The following is a 14,524-nucleotide window of genomic DNA, read 5'->3' on the forward strand; positions in this document are numbered from 1 at the left end:
GTTTGTACAAGCTGTCCAGTCCCTGTACGACCGGTGCCAGAGCTTGATCTGCATTGCTGGCAGTAAATCAGATTAGTTTCCAGTGAGGATTCGTCTCCACCAAGCCTGCCCTTTGTTACTGATTCTGTTCGTAACTTTTATGGACAGAATTTCTAAGCCAGGGGTGCCCAAGTTCAGTCCTCGAGATCTAGTATCCTGGAACTTTTAGATGCAACCTTTCTCCAAAACACCTGAACAGATCAACCAGGTGGCAATATACAATAAACACTATGCTTACAGGCAGTGATGATTCGGCAATGATGTTTGTCCATGTCTACACGGTGAATTAATAAATGGTAAAGTAAAGTAATAAGTAGTGGCATTACTTTTCAAATGCAGTAATGAGTAAAAGTAATTTCATTACAATTTACAGAAGTAATGAGTAACTAGTAACTCATTACATTTTTAGAGTAACTACCCCGACACTGGTAATCACGCAATGTTGTACACGCCAGAGGTGGTTTTGGGCAACTAGAAATCCTTAAAATGAATAAAATGAAGTCCTTAAAACTGCCTTTCACCACTCAAAGAAAGGCACTCAACGTCATTACTTAACAGAAACTTGTTCTATCTGGTACTTTTGAAATTGATTAAAATATTAAAACATGAGCAAAATTACAGAATTAAAATGCAGGCTGACGCTTTCAAATAGAGAGCAGAATGATGAATACAGGAGGCATCGCTTGAGCTGCCACAGTCCTGTGATAAAAGGGTTCAGCGTGGATATTTCTCATTAGTTTACTTATTAGTTACTAGTGCTGAGCCTTTAAGGGTATTTTTGCTTGCTCTTGTAAAACTTGTGAATTTTGTTGTTGTAAACAATGTTAATTGGAGACTGGGCCAATTAGATTTATTATTGATTCATAGTATTAGTTGTTTGTTATATTATTAGTTAGAGGTGCTGCTTCTGTGTTTTTTATTTTTAATTTTTTTTGCATACAGAACAGTCAGTTAAGTTTTGTTTCTTTGATGTGAACATTAGTTACATTTGTTTTCCATTTATTTATTCCATTTTGTTTTGTTTCTTTTGATTTAAACACCACCACCCATCCTCTTGTTTGTTTGTTACGTTGTTTTCCACCTAACACCTAGGACAATAAATTCCCCATTGCTCAACCTTATGTCTGTCAACCAAATTCACACAAGCAACTTATCCCACAGAAACATTGTGCCACCCAAACCAGGAAGTGCAGGACAATTCACAATACATAAGAGGGAGGTACTGCTACCAGAACAAGCTCCCACATGCTGAAAAGAAATGCCATCAATTAAAAAAAAAAAAAAGGAGCCTCAGCATGTGTTCTGTGGGAAGCAGGATAGGTGGTAATGCAAGGCAAAATTATCTCTTTTGCATCACATAAAAAACAAAGAAAACTAAAAAATATTAGAATTAGAACTAAGAATTAAATCATTAGAGGATACCTACAGTGCTTCACCAGATGAACCAATGATGACCCAAATAAGGAAGGCTAGACTGGAATTAAATGAAATAACCAGAGAAAAGAATTTCTGGTGCAAATATTACACTTGGAGACATTTGAACACAGTAATAAATCTGGAAGATTTTTAGCTAACCAGTTAAAAATAAATAAAGAAAAATCTACTATATCAGCTGTTAAAGATTCAGTAGGTAATATTATGCATTAGCCAGATGCAATAAACAACATCTTTAGAGATTTCTTTAAAACTCTGTATACATCACACTTATCAGACAACTCAGACAAGGCTCACTCCATCAGACAATGATATCCATTACTCCACCATTACTGTACTATTAAACCAGGTAAAGACCTCACAATACCATCTAGCTACAGACCCATATCACTGATAAATGCAGACCTTAAAATAATCTTCAAAGCATTAGCTGGAAGGTTAGAGAAAGTAACTCCTCTCATTATACGCCCTGATCAAACAGGCTTTATAAAGGGCAGATATTCCTCTGTTAACATGCGGAGACTAATTAATATAATAGATTATTCTACCATCAATAACCTGGAAACAATAATAGTTTCTTTAGATGCAGAGAAAGCTTTTGATGGTGTTAACTGGAATTATTTACTAGCTACTTTAAACAGATTTGGCTTTGGACCATCTTTTATTAACTGGATTAATGAAATTGTACAATTAGACAAAATCAAGCTATTAAAGGCATTCAGTCCAAAAATATATTTCATAAAATAAGGCTTTATGCTGATGATGTTTTACTATTCCTGCAGAACTCACAAACCTTTCTATCTCAAACAATCTCACTAATCAATAAATTCTCATCACTTTCGGATTACTCCATTAACTGGTCTAAGAGCACAGTTCTACCAATCAACTGTAGCTTTCTGTTACAGTCACTCAGCCACTCCTCCAGCACTCCCCTGTCCTCCCACTCATCTGCGCTTCCCTGATCCTCCACACCTGGTCCTGATCTGCTCATCAGTATTAACCCAACCAGTCACACCTGTTTCCTATTGACTCTCCGGTCCTTATATACTCCACCAGTTCAGTTACTCATTGTCAGACCTTAATCCACACACCTTAAGGACTCACTCCCGTTCCGTCTCCAGATTCCTCACTTCTATGTTGGTAATTGTATGTTTATCTGCAGTATTCCAGTCAGTGAATAAATCTGTTAAACGTCCCCTTGTCTCCCTGGAGTCCATGTGTAACACTTTCAAAATCTACCCAACATCACCTTATAATTAGGTAACATTAGATACCTCGGTGTAAATATTCCCTCCAGGCTCTCAAAACTAACATAACTTAATCACATTCACCTTCTTAAGACTATAGAAGATCTTGCTTGCTGGAAATCTCTACCCATTTCACTCATGGGGAGAGTTGCCACTATAAAAATTATGGTTCTACCCAAAATCAACTATTTGTTTCCTATGATTCCTATGAAACCCTCCTCCACCTGGTTTAAATCGCTAGAAGCACACATCTCCCGATTTCTCTGGAAAAATAACTTCCCCGGATCAGTTTAAAAACTTTACAGAAGCCAAAAGATAGGGGAGGATTAGACCTGCCTAACTTTCAACATTACTTCCTAGCTAATAGGTTGCAATATGTCGTAAAATGGCTCAAATCTAGTCCACTAGATAATCTGTGGATAGACATAGAACAAACATTTTGTGACAATTTGGAAATTTCTAATCTTATATTTTCTGCTCTTCTTCTCGCTCTCTCCCCTCCCACCGGGGGCTCCTTCAGGGTGGGTGGGGGCGCTGTGCCTTGGGCCCGACCAGGATGTGTGTGCAACATGGGGCTCTCTGGTCCCCTGGTGTGGTGGCGTGGGCTGCCGGGGGTGGGTGGGCGTCTGGAGTGCTGATGTATTGGACTCTGGGCCGGGCTGGGCCTTTGCCCTTCTGCCCTCGGGGGCGCCTACAGCAGCCAGCTGAGAAGTTGGCTGCCTGGGAGAGAGATCTCTGTGGGGCGGGTGGAGGCGGTGGGTTTGGCTGAGGGGTCCCCATTGCGGGATTACCTGGTGGACCCCTGCAACTGCTTGCCCCACTAGATTTTATTCACAACCTAGACATCAATATACATTTAGCCCACTAAAACAATGTTATGAGTGAGCGAGCTGACTTTGGCAATGCAGACATTTGACCCCATTGGCCAGCAGCATGGTTGGGACATCTGGTATTATTGTAGATGTCTGTGGAAGCGGCCCCTGTCGACAATTAATTCAATTAATTAAAAGCATCCATCTTGCATCCTACCTGTACTTTGACCTCTCTCCAGCCAATAAGACAGTCGTATCAAGACTCTTGTTTTATCACTTGCTCTGTCCTTTTGTCTCTTTCTTTTCTTCTCTTCCTCTGATAATGTCTTCTTGCATATCTTTGCTGAATCAGCCACACTGCGCATGTGTTTATTTCCGCTTGCTAGTGTGTGATGCAGTGAATAAATTGAAACTCAGCTGCAACGTCACGTGGCATTCCATAAGAAAACGTTGTTTAGTGTGCTTTCTTCATCTTAGTACACTGCTGGGCAGTGACAGTCTAGTAACAGAGCTGCCAACTTTTCAATAATCCTTGGAGTGAGATTTGGTGGAACCAACCAAGATTTTGTCGCATGCACAGTGTCACAGTCTATCCTGCCACTCCTCCAGCACTCCCCTGATCCTCCACACCTGTCCCTGATCCCAGCTCTCCAATCAACCCAACCTGTCACACTTGTCCCCCATTGACTCACCAGTCCTTATATACACCAGCACCACAGTCACTCCCTGTCGGACCTTAAACCTGCATACTACATGGACTCACCGCTTCTCCGTTCCTGGTTCCTGTCCCTCCTTCAGTCCTGTCCAAGTAAGACCTTCACCTTGTGTTCCGTCTTAATAATAAAGATAGTTAACCTGCCCTTGTCTCTGTGGAATCCATATGTAATACACAGTAGCAAGACATAAGACTCATTTTGAGTAATTTTGTGCAGGTTTACTCTTCAGACTCCCTTATTTTTAATGTAAAAGGTTACAAAATAGGTCTTCAAAGTACCAACAGAAACTTCAAAATAAAACAGAACCCAACTCAAATACAAAAAAGAAGGGATAATAAAACAAGACACGGAATTTCACAATAATAATTTTTCAAGATCTGTGTGCCTTGTCAGACTGGCTTTTGGCCTTTTTTGGGGTCATATTTTATCAGCTGATCGATGTGGTGAGAAAGTACAATAATTAATACAACATGTGAAAAAATAAGATAACAAGATTATCTTAACCTGCTAATACAATACAATAAAACTTGATGTCAGTGTTACTGAGATCACTTTGTTTGAACCGGCTGCAGATGAGTGATTGCAAACTGAATAACTTCAGCCTCATCTGGACGTGATGATGGATCTGCTGCGGCTGCTGGGTCTGACGCTTAGGACCATGTGGTTCATGATGTTAATCTTTGCCAATACTGATGTTACAATGTTAAGGTGGTGCTGAAAGGTTCAGTATATATGATTGTTATGCAATAAGCCATATGCTAGGACACACCAACAAACACATGAGTCATGTTTTGTATTCTACCTCCTGTCTTACTGTGAACTTTTCTACTCTGTATGTTAGAAGATGCAGGTTGGACAGCTTTCTGATCCGTCTGTCCGTCCGTCCGTCCGTCCGTCCATCCACCCTCTATACCAGAGGTCCCCAACCCTGGTCCTCAAGGCCCACTATCCTGCGGGTCTTAGGTGTCTCCCTTCTGCAACACACCTGAGTTAAATTGAACGACTCTCTGAGAAGCTCTGCACCAGTCTGTTAATGACCATTAATTTGAATCAGGTGGGTTGCAGCAGGGAGACATCTAATACCTGCAGGATAATGGGCCTTGAGGACCAGGGTTGGAGACCTCTGCTCTATACCACTCAGTCCAATTCAGGGGTGAGGGGAAGCTAGACCCTATCCCAGCAATCAGCAGGCGAGAGGCATGTACACCTGGACAGGTCACCAGTCCATAGCAGGGCCACTTTCTGATTCATGTCACTACCTTATTTTGAATGCATTAAATGAATTAATACAGTAATAATTATAAAACATCCTATTTCTCAATTTTCCAGGTCAGATATTTTATAAGGTATTTAATCTGATTCAAAAGCACCAACAGTAAGTGATATAACTTATTCATCAGTCATTGTGGTTTAAAGTTGGAAAATTCTACTATTTTATTTTGTTAATTTAAACAATTATGGTAGATTATTTATTATCAACATTACAGACTTCGGGGTCTGGTGCATTAAGTTTATCAGATAACACAATGTCAGGCGCATCTTAACAATCCTGAAATTACAAAGAATCCAATGATACCAAATATGACTGATCAGTGGGAAAGAACTAAAATATAAATACAAAGTGGAACTTGTTTTTATCGTGAGGTGGAAACAACTTGTATGAATTTCTGATAGTAATCAATCTGTTGTCCCCAAATGAATCCTTACATGTTGGCTAGACAACTGCTGCTGATAACAGCTCAAACTCCGTTTTAGTTCAGATGCTGCTCACCTCTCTTCTCTAATAAATTAATAAGAAACTGCTCCTCACTTCATTTTTTATCCTATGTTTTTGTTTTTTCTCTCCCTTTTCTGGCATCCAGACTTAACTTTCTTTGGGAAATACGTGACTTTCTCCTCTGGCTGTCTTGCTGTGTGTAACTCGGTTAAACTGACCGTTGCTGGTGTGGACTGAACCATTTTTTTAGAGAGATGATGGGGCCTCTAAGAACATCCATCATTATTATAATGCAAAATTCAGTCTGTCTGCACCTCCATTCAGGGAAATTGACATTTATTGTCATAATTAGACGTTTTAAAATGGAACACACACACACACACACACACACACACACACACACACACACACACACACACACACACACACACACACACACACACACAAAAAATAATCTTTTCAAAAAATTTTCAAGTCACCCAGCCTGCAGTGGGCCCTGGGTAAATAGTACTGTTTAGCCCCACAGACCGATGCCACTGCATTTAGAAAAACACACGATTAGTTACGATCAGAAATTCATCAAAAGTGTTACCACTAATCATTGTAGACCAAGACATCAAAAAAAAAAAAAAAAAAAAAAAAACAGTATAAAAACTGCATGTAATAACAGTTCACCTTTGTGTCGATATTTTATCCTTTTCTCATTCAGGCAGTCCCCAGTCAGAGTTCCCAGTCAGACAGTTCCCAGCAGTGGCGTCGTCAGCCGATTTTCCCGGGGCTTTAGCCCCGGGTCTTTTGAGTCTAGCCCCGGCAGCAAAGATCAGTGTAAATCACTGTATATAGATGCTGTTAAACTTAACTGCCGCCCAGTCCTCCAGCCGCTCCGCTCCATTATTTCTCAACAGCCACAGGATACACACACACTCACACATTCACTCACTCTCACATTCAGAGAAACGCTGGGCTGAGCAGGGCTAGACTGTGGGTTGCAGGGTCTGATTAGCCCTGTCACTAACGTCAAATCACGTTACTGGGTGTCAGATTACAGTAGTTGCTTCTATAGTGCCACAAACCCACAGCCGATGACCAGGGGGCTCTGTGTGCGCATGTGCAGAGGAGAGAGCAGCAGCAGTCAGAGCGCAGCAAACCAGAGCTAGCAAAATGGACAGAAAAACTAAAATAAAGCAGTTACAACTCCTTAGTTTTTTTTTAGATGAAAAGTAAAGGGTAAGATATACAGTATTGTCCCAAATATGTGTATCTTTTGTTTGACACAAGCAGATCACCGTCGGGGGTCGCTACAAGACATTAGATTATGTTACACGCGCGCAGGTGTCAGATCAGAATAGTTCAATTTGATCTGGTAGGGGTATAATGTTAGGGGAAACACTCATTGTCTTTTTCTGAAGATTAGTTATGGAAATTGGGGGTTGTCTTATAGTCAGGACAGATATTGGAGATCAGGCATATCTATCTATATATATATATATATATATATATATATATATAAATATAACATCTGACCCGGGCTAAGCCCAGGATGTCCTCAAAAGCTGGAGACGCCCCTGATACCTGATAGTACCTGATATTACCTGATATTGACTGGCTGCAATGCCAAAGGAGTCAGAGTAACATCTATGCCCTCCCTAGCAGCACCTGTCTTTCTCCTCTCCTCTTTAGTTCGTCTCATCACCTCTGCTTCTGTGTATTGGTAGATTCTATGATGTTTAATGAAGTTTGTTGGCTTTGCACACATCAACCTGTGCATCATTACTGTTTGTGGAGCTGAAACATCTCCCCTCATCACTGCGTGTCAGACTGGTCACTGAGCAGTGAATGAATGCTGAGTTTTTTGTTTTGTTTTGTTCCTCATATGGCTATGACAGCCAGAAGAAAACATAGTTCCTACCTATCCTGAAAGTTTAGTTATATAAATGTTGGTATAGGTTAGATTTTTCACTATTGATCTGCACATCACTACTATTTATTCTTCTCAGATACTTCGATCATATTGTAGGCCCATTCCCACTTATTTATTTGTTTGTTTCACCGGGACGCCGGCCCAGGAGTAATGCGGCCCACTGGGAATCCTCCCGAACCTCCCGGCATTGCTCTTGATGTGTATTTCAGCGTCAGAAATTGGAGGTTTAGCATGAGAGTGTGTGAAGCCACTTAAATGCATGAATCTCACGCCAATGCGTGAGAGTTGGCAGCCCTGCAGTAATGTACATAATAAGAGTCACTCTGCCATCAAATAAGTCTGGAACACAGAGTTTTAAAGTCGGAAAGTTACGTTGTGCATCTTTAATGTCTTGTATGTCATTTTCACATTTACCAAATTCATCCTGTGAGCCAGGTTGTATCCACTGGTGGGTCGGCAGTGAGCACACACACACACAGACACGTGCACACACAGGTGATCCCACTTCCATCAGAGGACACGTGTCAGAAAACATGTCAACCAGCTGAAAATCAGACAAAACTATGAGTTTTCTAAAGCAGGTGAAGATGGAAGCATCTTGCTTCAGTGAGGAGCAGATGGAGTAATTCTCCTGCTCTGGTGTTACACCGACAGCATCATGGTCGTCAGGGGAACCATACAGCTGAACAAGTTAAATCTATGTCATTGTAGGAATGTTTGAGTTGTATTACGGCTTTCAATGGATCCATTATTCTTTGTATGTTTTATTGCATGTTATCTGAACTTTACGGATATTTAGAGTGACTCCACTAAATGAAATGGTTTCATCTGAACATTTAAAAAGTTTAACTTTTTTCTGCCCTGAGTGTGTTTGTTTTTTTGTTTTGTTTTGTTTTTTGTTTTTTTCTTTTATTTAGTGTGTATTTTTTCATGGCAGCATTCTGGCTGTGAATCTGGGGAAACACTATATTGTTATGGTATTTCAGAAATGCATGTAGATGCATTTACTATTATTACTATTATCTGATTACTTCCAGATAACTGATTGTCATGTAAATGGACTCAGTGTTTTATAAAAATATTTATATGAAAATGTCTTTAATGTTCACAAAAAATAGGTGGCGTTACACAATTAGCCACAAACGAATCAATATCAATTCGCATTTAATCAAAATCTAATCGAAAGAGGCTGCTCTGAATCGAATTTATTCAGGAAATTAGTGACAATACCCAGCCCTACCTATTTCCATCAATGGGTCTGAGTCAGTACAGGACGGTTTGGTTCCGTAAACCCTGATTTCTGTTGCAGTTCCACAACCAACCATAGCTTTACCCAGCAGGAACCGAATAGTAATGTGTCAGTTACATAACAAAGTGAGGTTATAGTGGAAAAACACGTTCCCTGAATTATAAAGAAGAAGAAGAAGGTGACAGACAAACAGGACAAGAATGGTGGACATCCAGCAGTTTGTATTCTTTCTTCTTGGCATGTGGTTTAAATAACCAAATATCCATGGTATATTTAGCTAGGTAGCTAGTGAACACATTCCAATTCACTGTGTGGCGTTATTCCTCTATGTTGGTGTTGATACTCTATTAAAGAAACCCATAGAACAAACTTTTATTAACGACCGCAGAATATCGGTCAGTGTGCGAGGTGAAGGAGCTGCTGAGAGAAGCAGCGGATTTGATTGTGGAAGCTCTAAACAGAATTTCTACTTGGTGCTCCAGAAATGCAGTCAGATCAAATTCCAAATGTCCCGGTCCCTGTGTGTGTTCTGTGTGACGTGTCCTGGATCCAGAGAAGCGGTGAAGTACTTCTAACCTTGCAGTCACTCTGTGGTCAATATTTTGGTCGAAGAGTGACGAAATAAGTCCAACAACTTCAATAAATTTTCTGCTTTCCTCGCTACATGCCCCGCCCCCTGAGTTTGATGGGCTTGGTTGACAGATAAAAAAAATTCATGATGCACTGCAACACAGGACCATGAAATGATTAATTAAAAGTGAAATAATTATATATGTTTTTACAGCTGGAGGGTGATGCAGCGCCAAATTGGATGGGTGTCCGGATTCCAGGCTAGCTTCAGAAATAACGGGAGCCAGTTTTTTCTGCTTGTCTAGGAATTATTGATTTAGTGTGTATTACATATAATATGATATAATATAACATAATATAATATAATAAGTTTCCTTACTTATCCTCAAAAGATATATTTTACGACTCTCACTGTCTCCACAAAAAAAAAAAAAACCCTCTCTAAGCGTGTTAATTTTTATTATTATTTTTTTTTTATTATTATTAATTTATTTATTTATTTTATTATTTAGGAGGTTGGAATAACAATCCCACTGCAGGGCAGTTCCAGAGCATTTTTCGCATCTGATTGTCCATTGTGATGTCACAACAAGTGGGTCAGGCAATGTGGCAAAACAAAATCCCCATTTGCAAGCATTTCTGTTGTCATGTTTGACCACAGTTACCTGCCTGTCCGCTTTGGTCTACATTTCAGGGTTTGTTGTCAAAAATGTACTAAAAAACATCTGTCCTGTGAGGTGTGCCCTTCAGCTGAAAAACAATGGTGGGCTGATGGTTATGTTACTGAAACCCAGTTCGAAGTTACAGAGGGCCAGCACATGCAAGAAGTTGCAGGAAACAGTTCTTTTTCAAGGGTTTTAGATCCGTGTGTGCGTGTGTGTGTGTGTACATGCTTGGGCCTAGCAGAGAGGACCCAAACCTATAATTCTTGATCAAACTTGTTTATTAAACTGTCACTTCATTCTTAAATAAAGTTTGATTGGTTGATTGGTTTATACTTTTATTATTAATTTACCATGTCTTTATTAAAGAGCATAATGAAACTGATTTCATCATGAAAGCAGGTGTTTTTAATGTGTAGCAGTGACTTACATCATAACTACATGTCTGCTGTTTGTAACAAAACAAACTGCGAGAAAATCGGGTAAAAATTCATGGAGTTGCAATGATTGCAGTTGGGCATACAACTTAAAAATAAATGCATTGGAGGCGCATGAGGCAACCACCAAGATGGCGGTTGCGTTGATCGTCAGCTCCAATAGGCAGCGTCAGTCTATGAGGCGTCTATGCATATATGTCTATGGACAGACAGACAGACACACACACACACACACACACACCGACAGGCACATCAGGAGTCAACGTGTGGTTTAGTGTCTTGCATGTAGTCAGGTGAAACCTGGAAACGATCCACCAACTTTCCGGTTGGTGGACGGCTGCTCTTCCTCCTGAGCTATAGCTGCCCCAACATAGGCTAAACAGTGAACTCGCAGCACACAGCAGAAGCAAAGCTGAATGCAAAAGAAAGCCTTTAGCTCCAGGAGCTAAGCCTTTTCTGAGACTTATCAGCACTATGTAAGCTAGCAGTACTAAATAAGCCTACCCTTTAGACACTCTAAAACCACAGTAACATGCTTGATTGAAAAAGTATCCTTAAAAAATCCACATTACACCACAGAGGTCATTGAAGTATCTAGATATAACCCAGACATGATCAGAGGGACATCTTTCTGCAAAAATGACATTTTGATTAACAACTTGGATTGTTATTTTTTCTGAGTCAAATTGTGAGAACTAATTTGTGAATTATATTACAACACTACAGCATTACAGCACAATTGTTTACAATTAAAGTTTTAAATTTGGTTAATTCTAGTATGCACTACGTAATAACATCACAGGTGGAAAAACACAATTTTATTTATTTATTTTTGCCATTTTACTTACTTACTTCCTTCCTTTTTTTTATATTTGACTTTTCATTATTTGCCTATTTTAATCAGTTTTTAAAGTGACATTTAATGGGGACTTTACTGGCTGGGGTAAAAACACACATTTGGGCCCCTTCTTCAGAGCTCATTGGTAGCCTATTTCCTTTCAGATAACTCATGAGAGGTCTTCTCAGCATTGGTACAGCAAATTGATCCTTTGGACGTCCCAGTAGGACAAAGCCTGTCTTTGGCCAATCTGGACGTTGGGGTTGGGGATGGGTGTGATGGTGTCCACTCCGTACGCAATGGCGAAGGCTGTTCTTCCATAGTGCATGATGGAGCCATAATCGTATGGAGTGTTCTGGTTGTTTGTGTCTTGTTTGTCAAAGTTGTAAGCATCGTCTGGGATTATGTTACCCCAGTTTATTATGACGTAGTTGTCTCGGTCGCTCCTGGTCTGCTCGTGCTGGAAGCCCAGAGCATGGTTGAGCTCGTGCTGGATGATTCCACTGTACATACAGCCATCCCTGTTAATAGAGACCTGCTGCATGCCTCCCTTTCTGCCCAGTTCAGAGTAGCATCCCTGTAAACTCTCAATGCTGACGTAATCATACTCGTCAGTGCGGGGGACAAAGGTGACGCAGGTTTGACCAAAGCCTCTCATAGCGTTCTCAATCGTCGGCTTCTCGTAGTCAGAATACTCATCGCTCACAACGTAGGGGACCACCACGTTGCCGTATGAGTCTTTCCTCCAAAAGCAGCTGTTGGACCAGCATTTAATGGCATTTCTAGTTTTGGGGGCCACAATGTCTCCTTCCATCAAGAGTATGTTGGTGCCGTTGTTAGTTGTCAGAATCTTAGTGGTCATGTCAACATCTTTAAGCAAAACAGCTTTATTGTCTGCTTCATCTTCTTCGTTTTCTTCCTGCTGGTGAGATTGATCATCTGGTAGAAACTTAGCCTGTGAGAGGCCAAGCAGGAGCAGGAGCAGCAGGCTGGCAGAGGGAGACATCTTCAGACTCTGTGGAGGCTGTGGAGCTTGTGTGGAGAGTTGCTATTAGAAGACCTCAGGTAGCTTGGTACTTGACTCAGTTCACTTCAGGGTCTTTATACTGTCCTGTGCAGGTGTGTCCACAGGAGAATTATAGGTTTGGGTCCTCTCTGCTAGGCCCAAAATAAACCCTGATGAGCAGACTACACAGACAAACCTACTTTTTCAACATTGCTTGTTGTCTTTGGTCATTAAATGCATAAACACAACTTAAGTGGCAGGGTGTTTCTTTCAACCAAAACAATCTTAGCTTTTAAAATTACCCTTTAAATAGGCAACTTACTAATGTATGTTTATTTTTTGAGGAATTTGTTGATTTAAGTTTATTTAATTGTTCCTTTAAAATCTATAAACACTACAAGTTAACTTACTTTATTATTGATATCACTGCTGTAACTGCATTGTATGTAAGTTGAGCTTAATAAAAACCCCATTTCCAGAAAAATTCTGAAATTTTCTTAAATACACATGAAAGTAAAAATCTGTAATTTGCTAAGTCCAGTATATAATGTGTCATCCATGTCGTGGAAATTTCAAAGGATCACACACTGGATGAGAATATAGCAAGGATGTTTCATTAAGAGCTGCAGCAATGGGAAATCACACAGTCAAACAGCTTTGGCTGAGCGAGTCCAAAGTCAGACTCTAAGACACAGATAGTTATACCCCTAGTTACATGCAGGCAGATAGGGTTGTGGTTAAACAAAACGGCACAGTCTGGTTTTGATATTAACTTCTCTGAATAACAGAAGTTGACCGTTATCACTTCTACACAAGTGAAGGTGAGTGAGGATGCTATTCACAGAAGTGAGGAAGTCTCAGTCCGGTTCAAACTGAGTTCACTCAGCCATCTGCTTAGGGTGCAAAAATCCACATACGAGACATGGAAAAACATATACATCAATGATTCCTAGACAAGCAGAAAAAACTGACGGTAAAAAAGAAAAATGTTAGCGTGCTTGTAAAATTGTGCTGGTTATTGCAACCGTAGGCTGCACAAAATATGAGCATATTTGCTGGAACTGTCCTGACTCTGGTTATTTCTGAAGCTAGCCTGGAATCCGGACACCCATCCAATTTGGCGGCGACGCTGCATCACGCTCCAGCTGTAAAAACATATATAGTTATTTCACTTTTAATTAATCATTTCATGGTCCTGTGTTGCAGTGCATCATAAATTTTTTTTACCTGTCAACCAAGCCCATCAAACTCAGTGGGCGGGGCATGTAGCGAGGAAAGCAGAAAATTTATTGAAGTTGTTGGACTTATTTCGTCACTCTTCGACCAAAATATTGACCACAGAGTGACTGCAAGGTTAGAAGTACTTCACCGCTTCTCTGGATCCAGGACCGGACGGGCAGGGACCGGGACATTTGGAATTTGATCTGACTGCATTTCTGGAGCACCAAGTAGAAATTCTGTTTAGAGCTTCCACAATCAAATCCGCTGCTTCTCTCAGCAGCTCCTTCACCTCGCACATTGCCCGATATTCTGCGGTCGTTAATAAAAGTTTGTTCTATGGGTTTCTTTAATAGAGTATCAACACCAACATAGAGGAATAACGCCACACAGTGAATTGGAATGTGTTCACTAGCTACCTAGCTAAATATACCATGGATATTTGGTTATTTAAAACCACATGCCAAGAAGAAAGAATACAAACTGCTGGATGTCCACCATTCTTGTCCTGTTTGTCTGTCACCTTCTTCTTCTTCTTTATAATTCAAGGAAGGTGTTTTTCCACTATAACCTCACTTTGTTATGTAACTGACACATTACTATTCGGTTCCTGCTGGATAAAGCTATGGTTGGTTGTGGAACTGCAACAGAAATCAGA

At 40.4% G+C, this 14,524-nt stretch overlaps 1 protein-coding gene across 1 annotated transcript; it reads right to left on the bottom strand.

Moving 5' to 3' along the window:
- Nucleotides 1-11,809: 11,809 nt before the first annotated feature.
- LOC121642274 (high choriolytic enzyme 1-like) lies at nt 11,810-12,653 on the bottom strand. The gene has a single exon (XM_041988905.1). It carries the CDS (start codon nt 12,646-12,648, stop codon nt 11,827-11,829), a length of 822 nt encoding a protein of 273 aa, XP_041844839.1. The 5' UTR covers nt 12,649-12,653; the 3' UTR covers nt 11,810-11,826.
- Between the last annotated feature and the right edge of the window lie 1,871 nt (nt 12,654-14,524).

Source organism: Melanotaenia boesemani, chromosome 1 (assembly GCF_017639745.1).
Source record: "Melanotaenia boesemani isolate fMelBoe1 chromosome 1, fMelBoe1.pri, whole genome shotgun sequence".
Lineage (NCBI taxonomy): Eukaryota > Metazoa > Chordata > Actinopteri > Atheriniformes > Melanotaeniidae > Melanotaenia > Melanotaenia boesemani.

Coding starts and splice junctions, on each gene's coding strand:
- LOC121642274 (XM_041988905.1), bottom strand. CDS start 12,648: ATGTCTCCCTCTGCCAGCCTGCTGCTCCTGCTCCTGCTTGGCCTCTCA.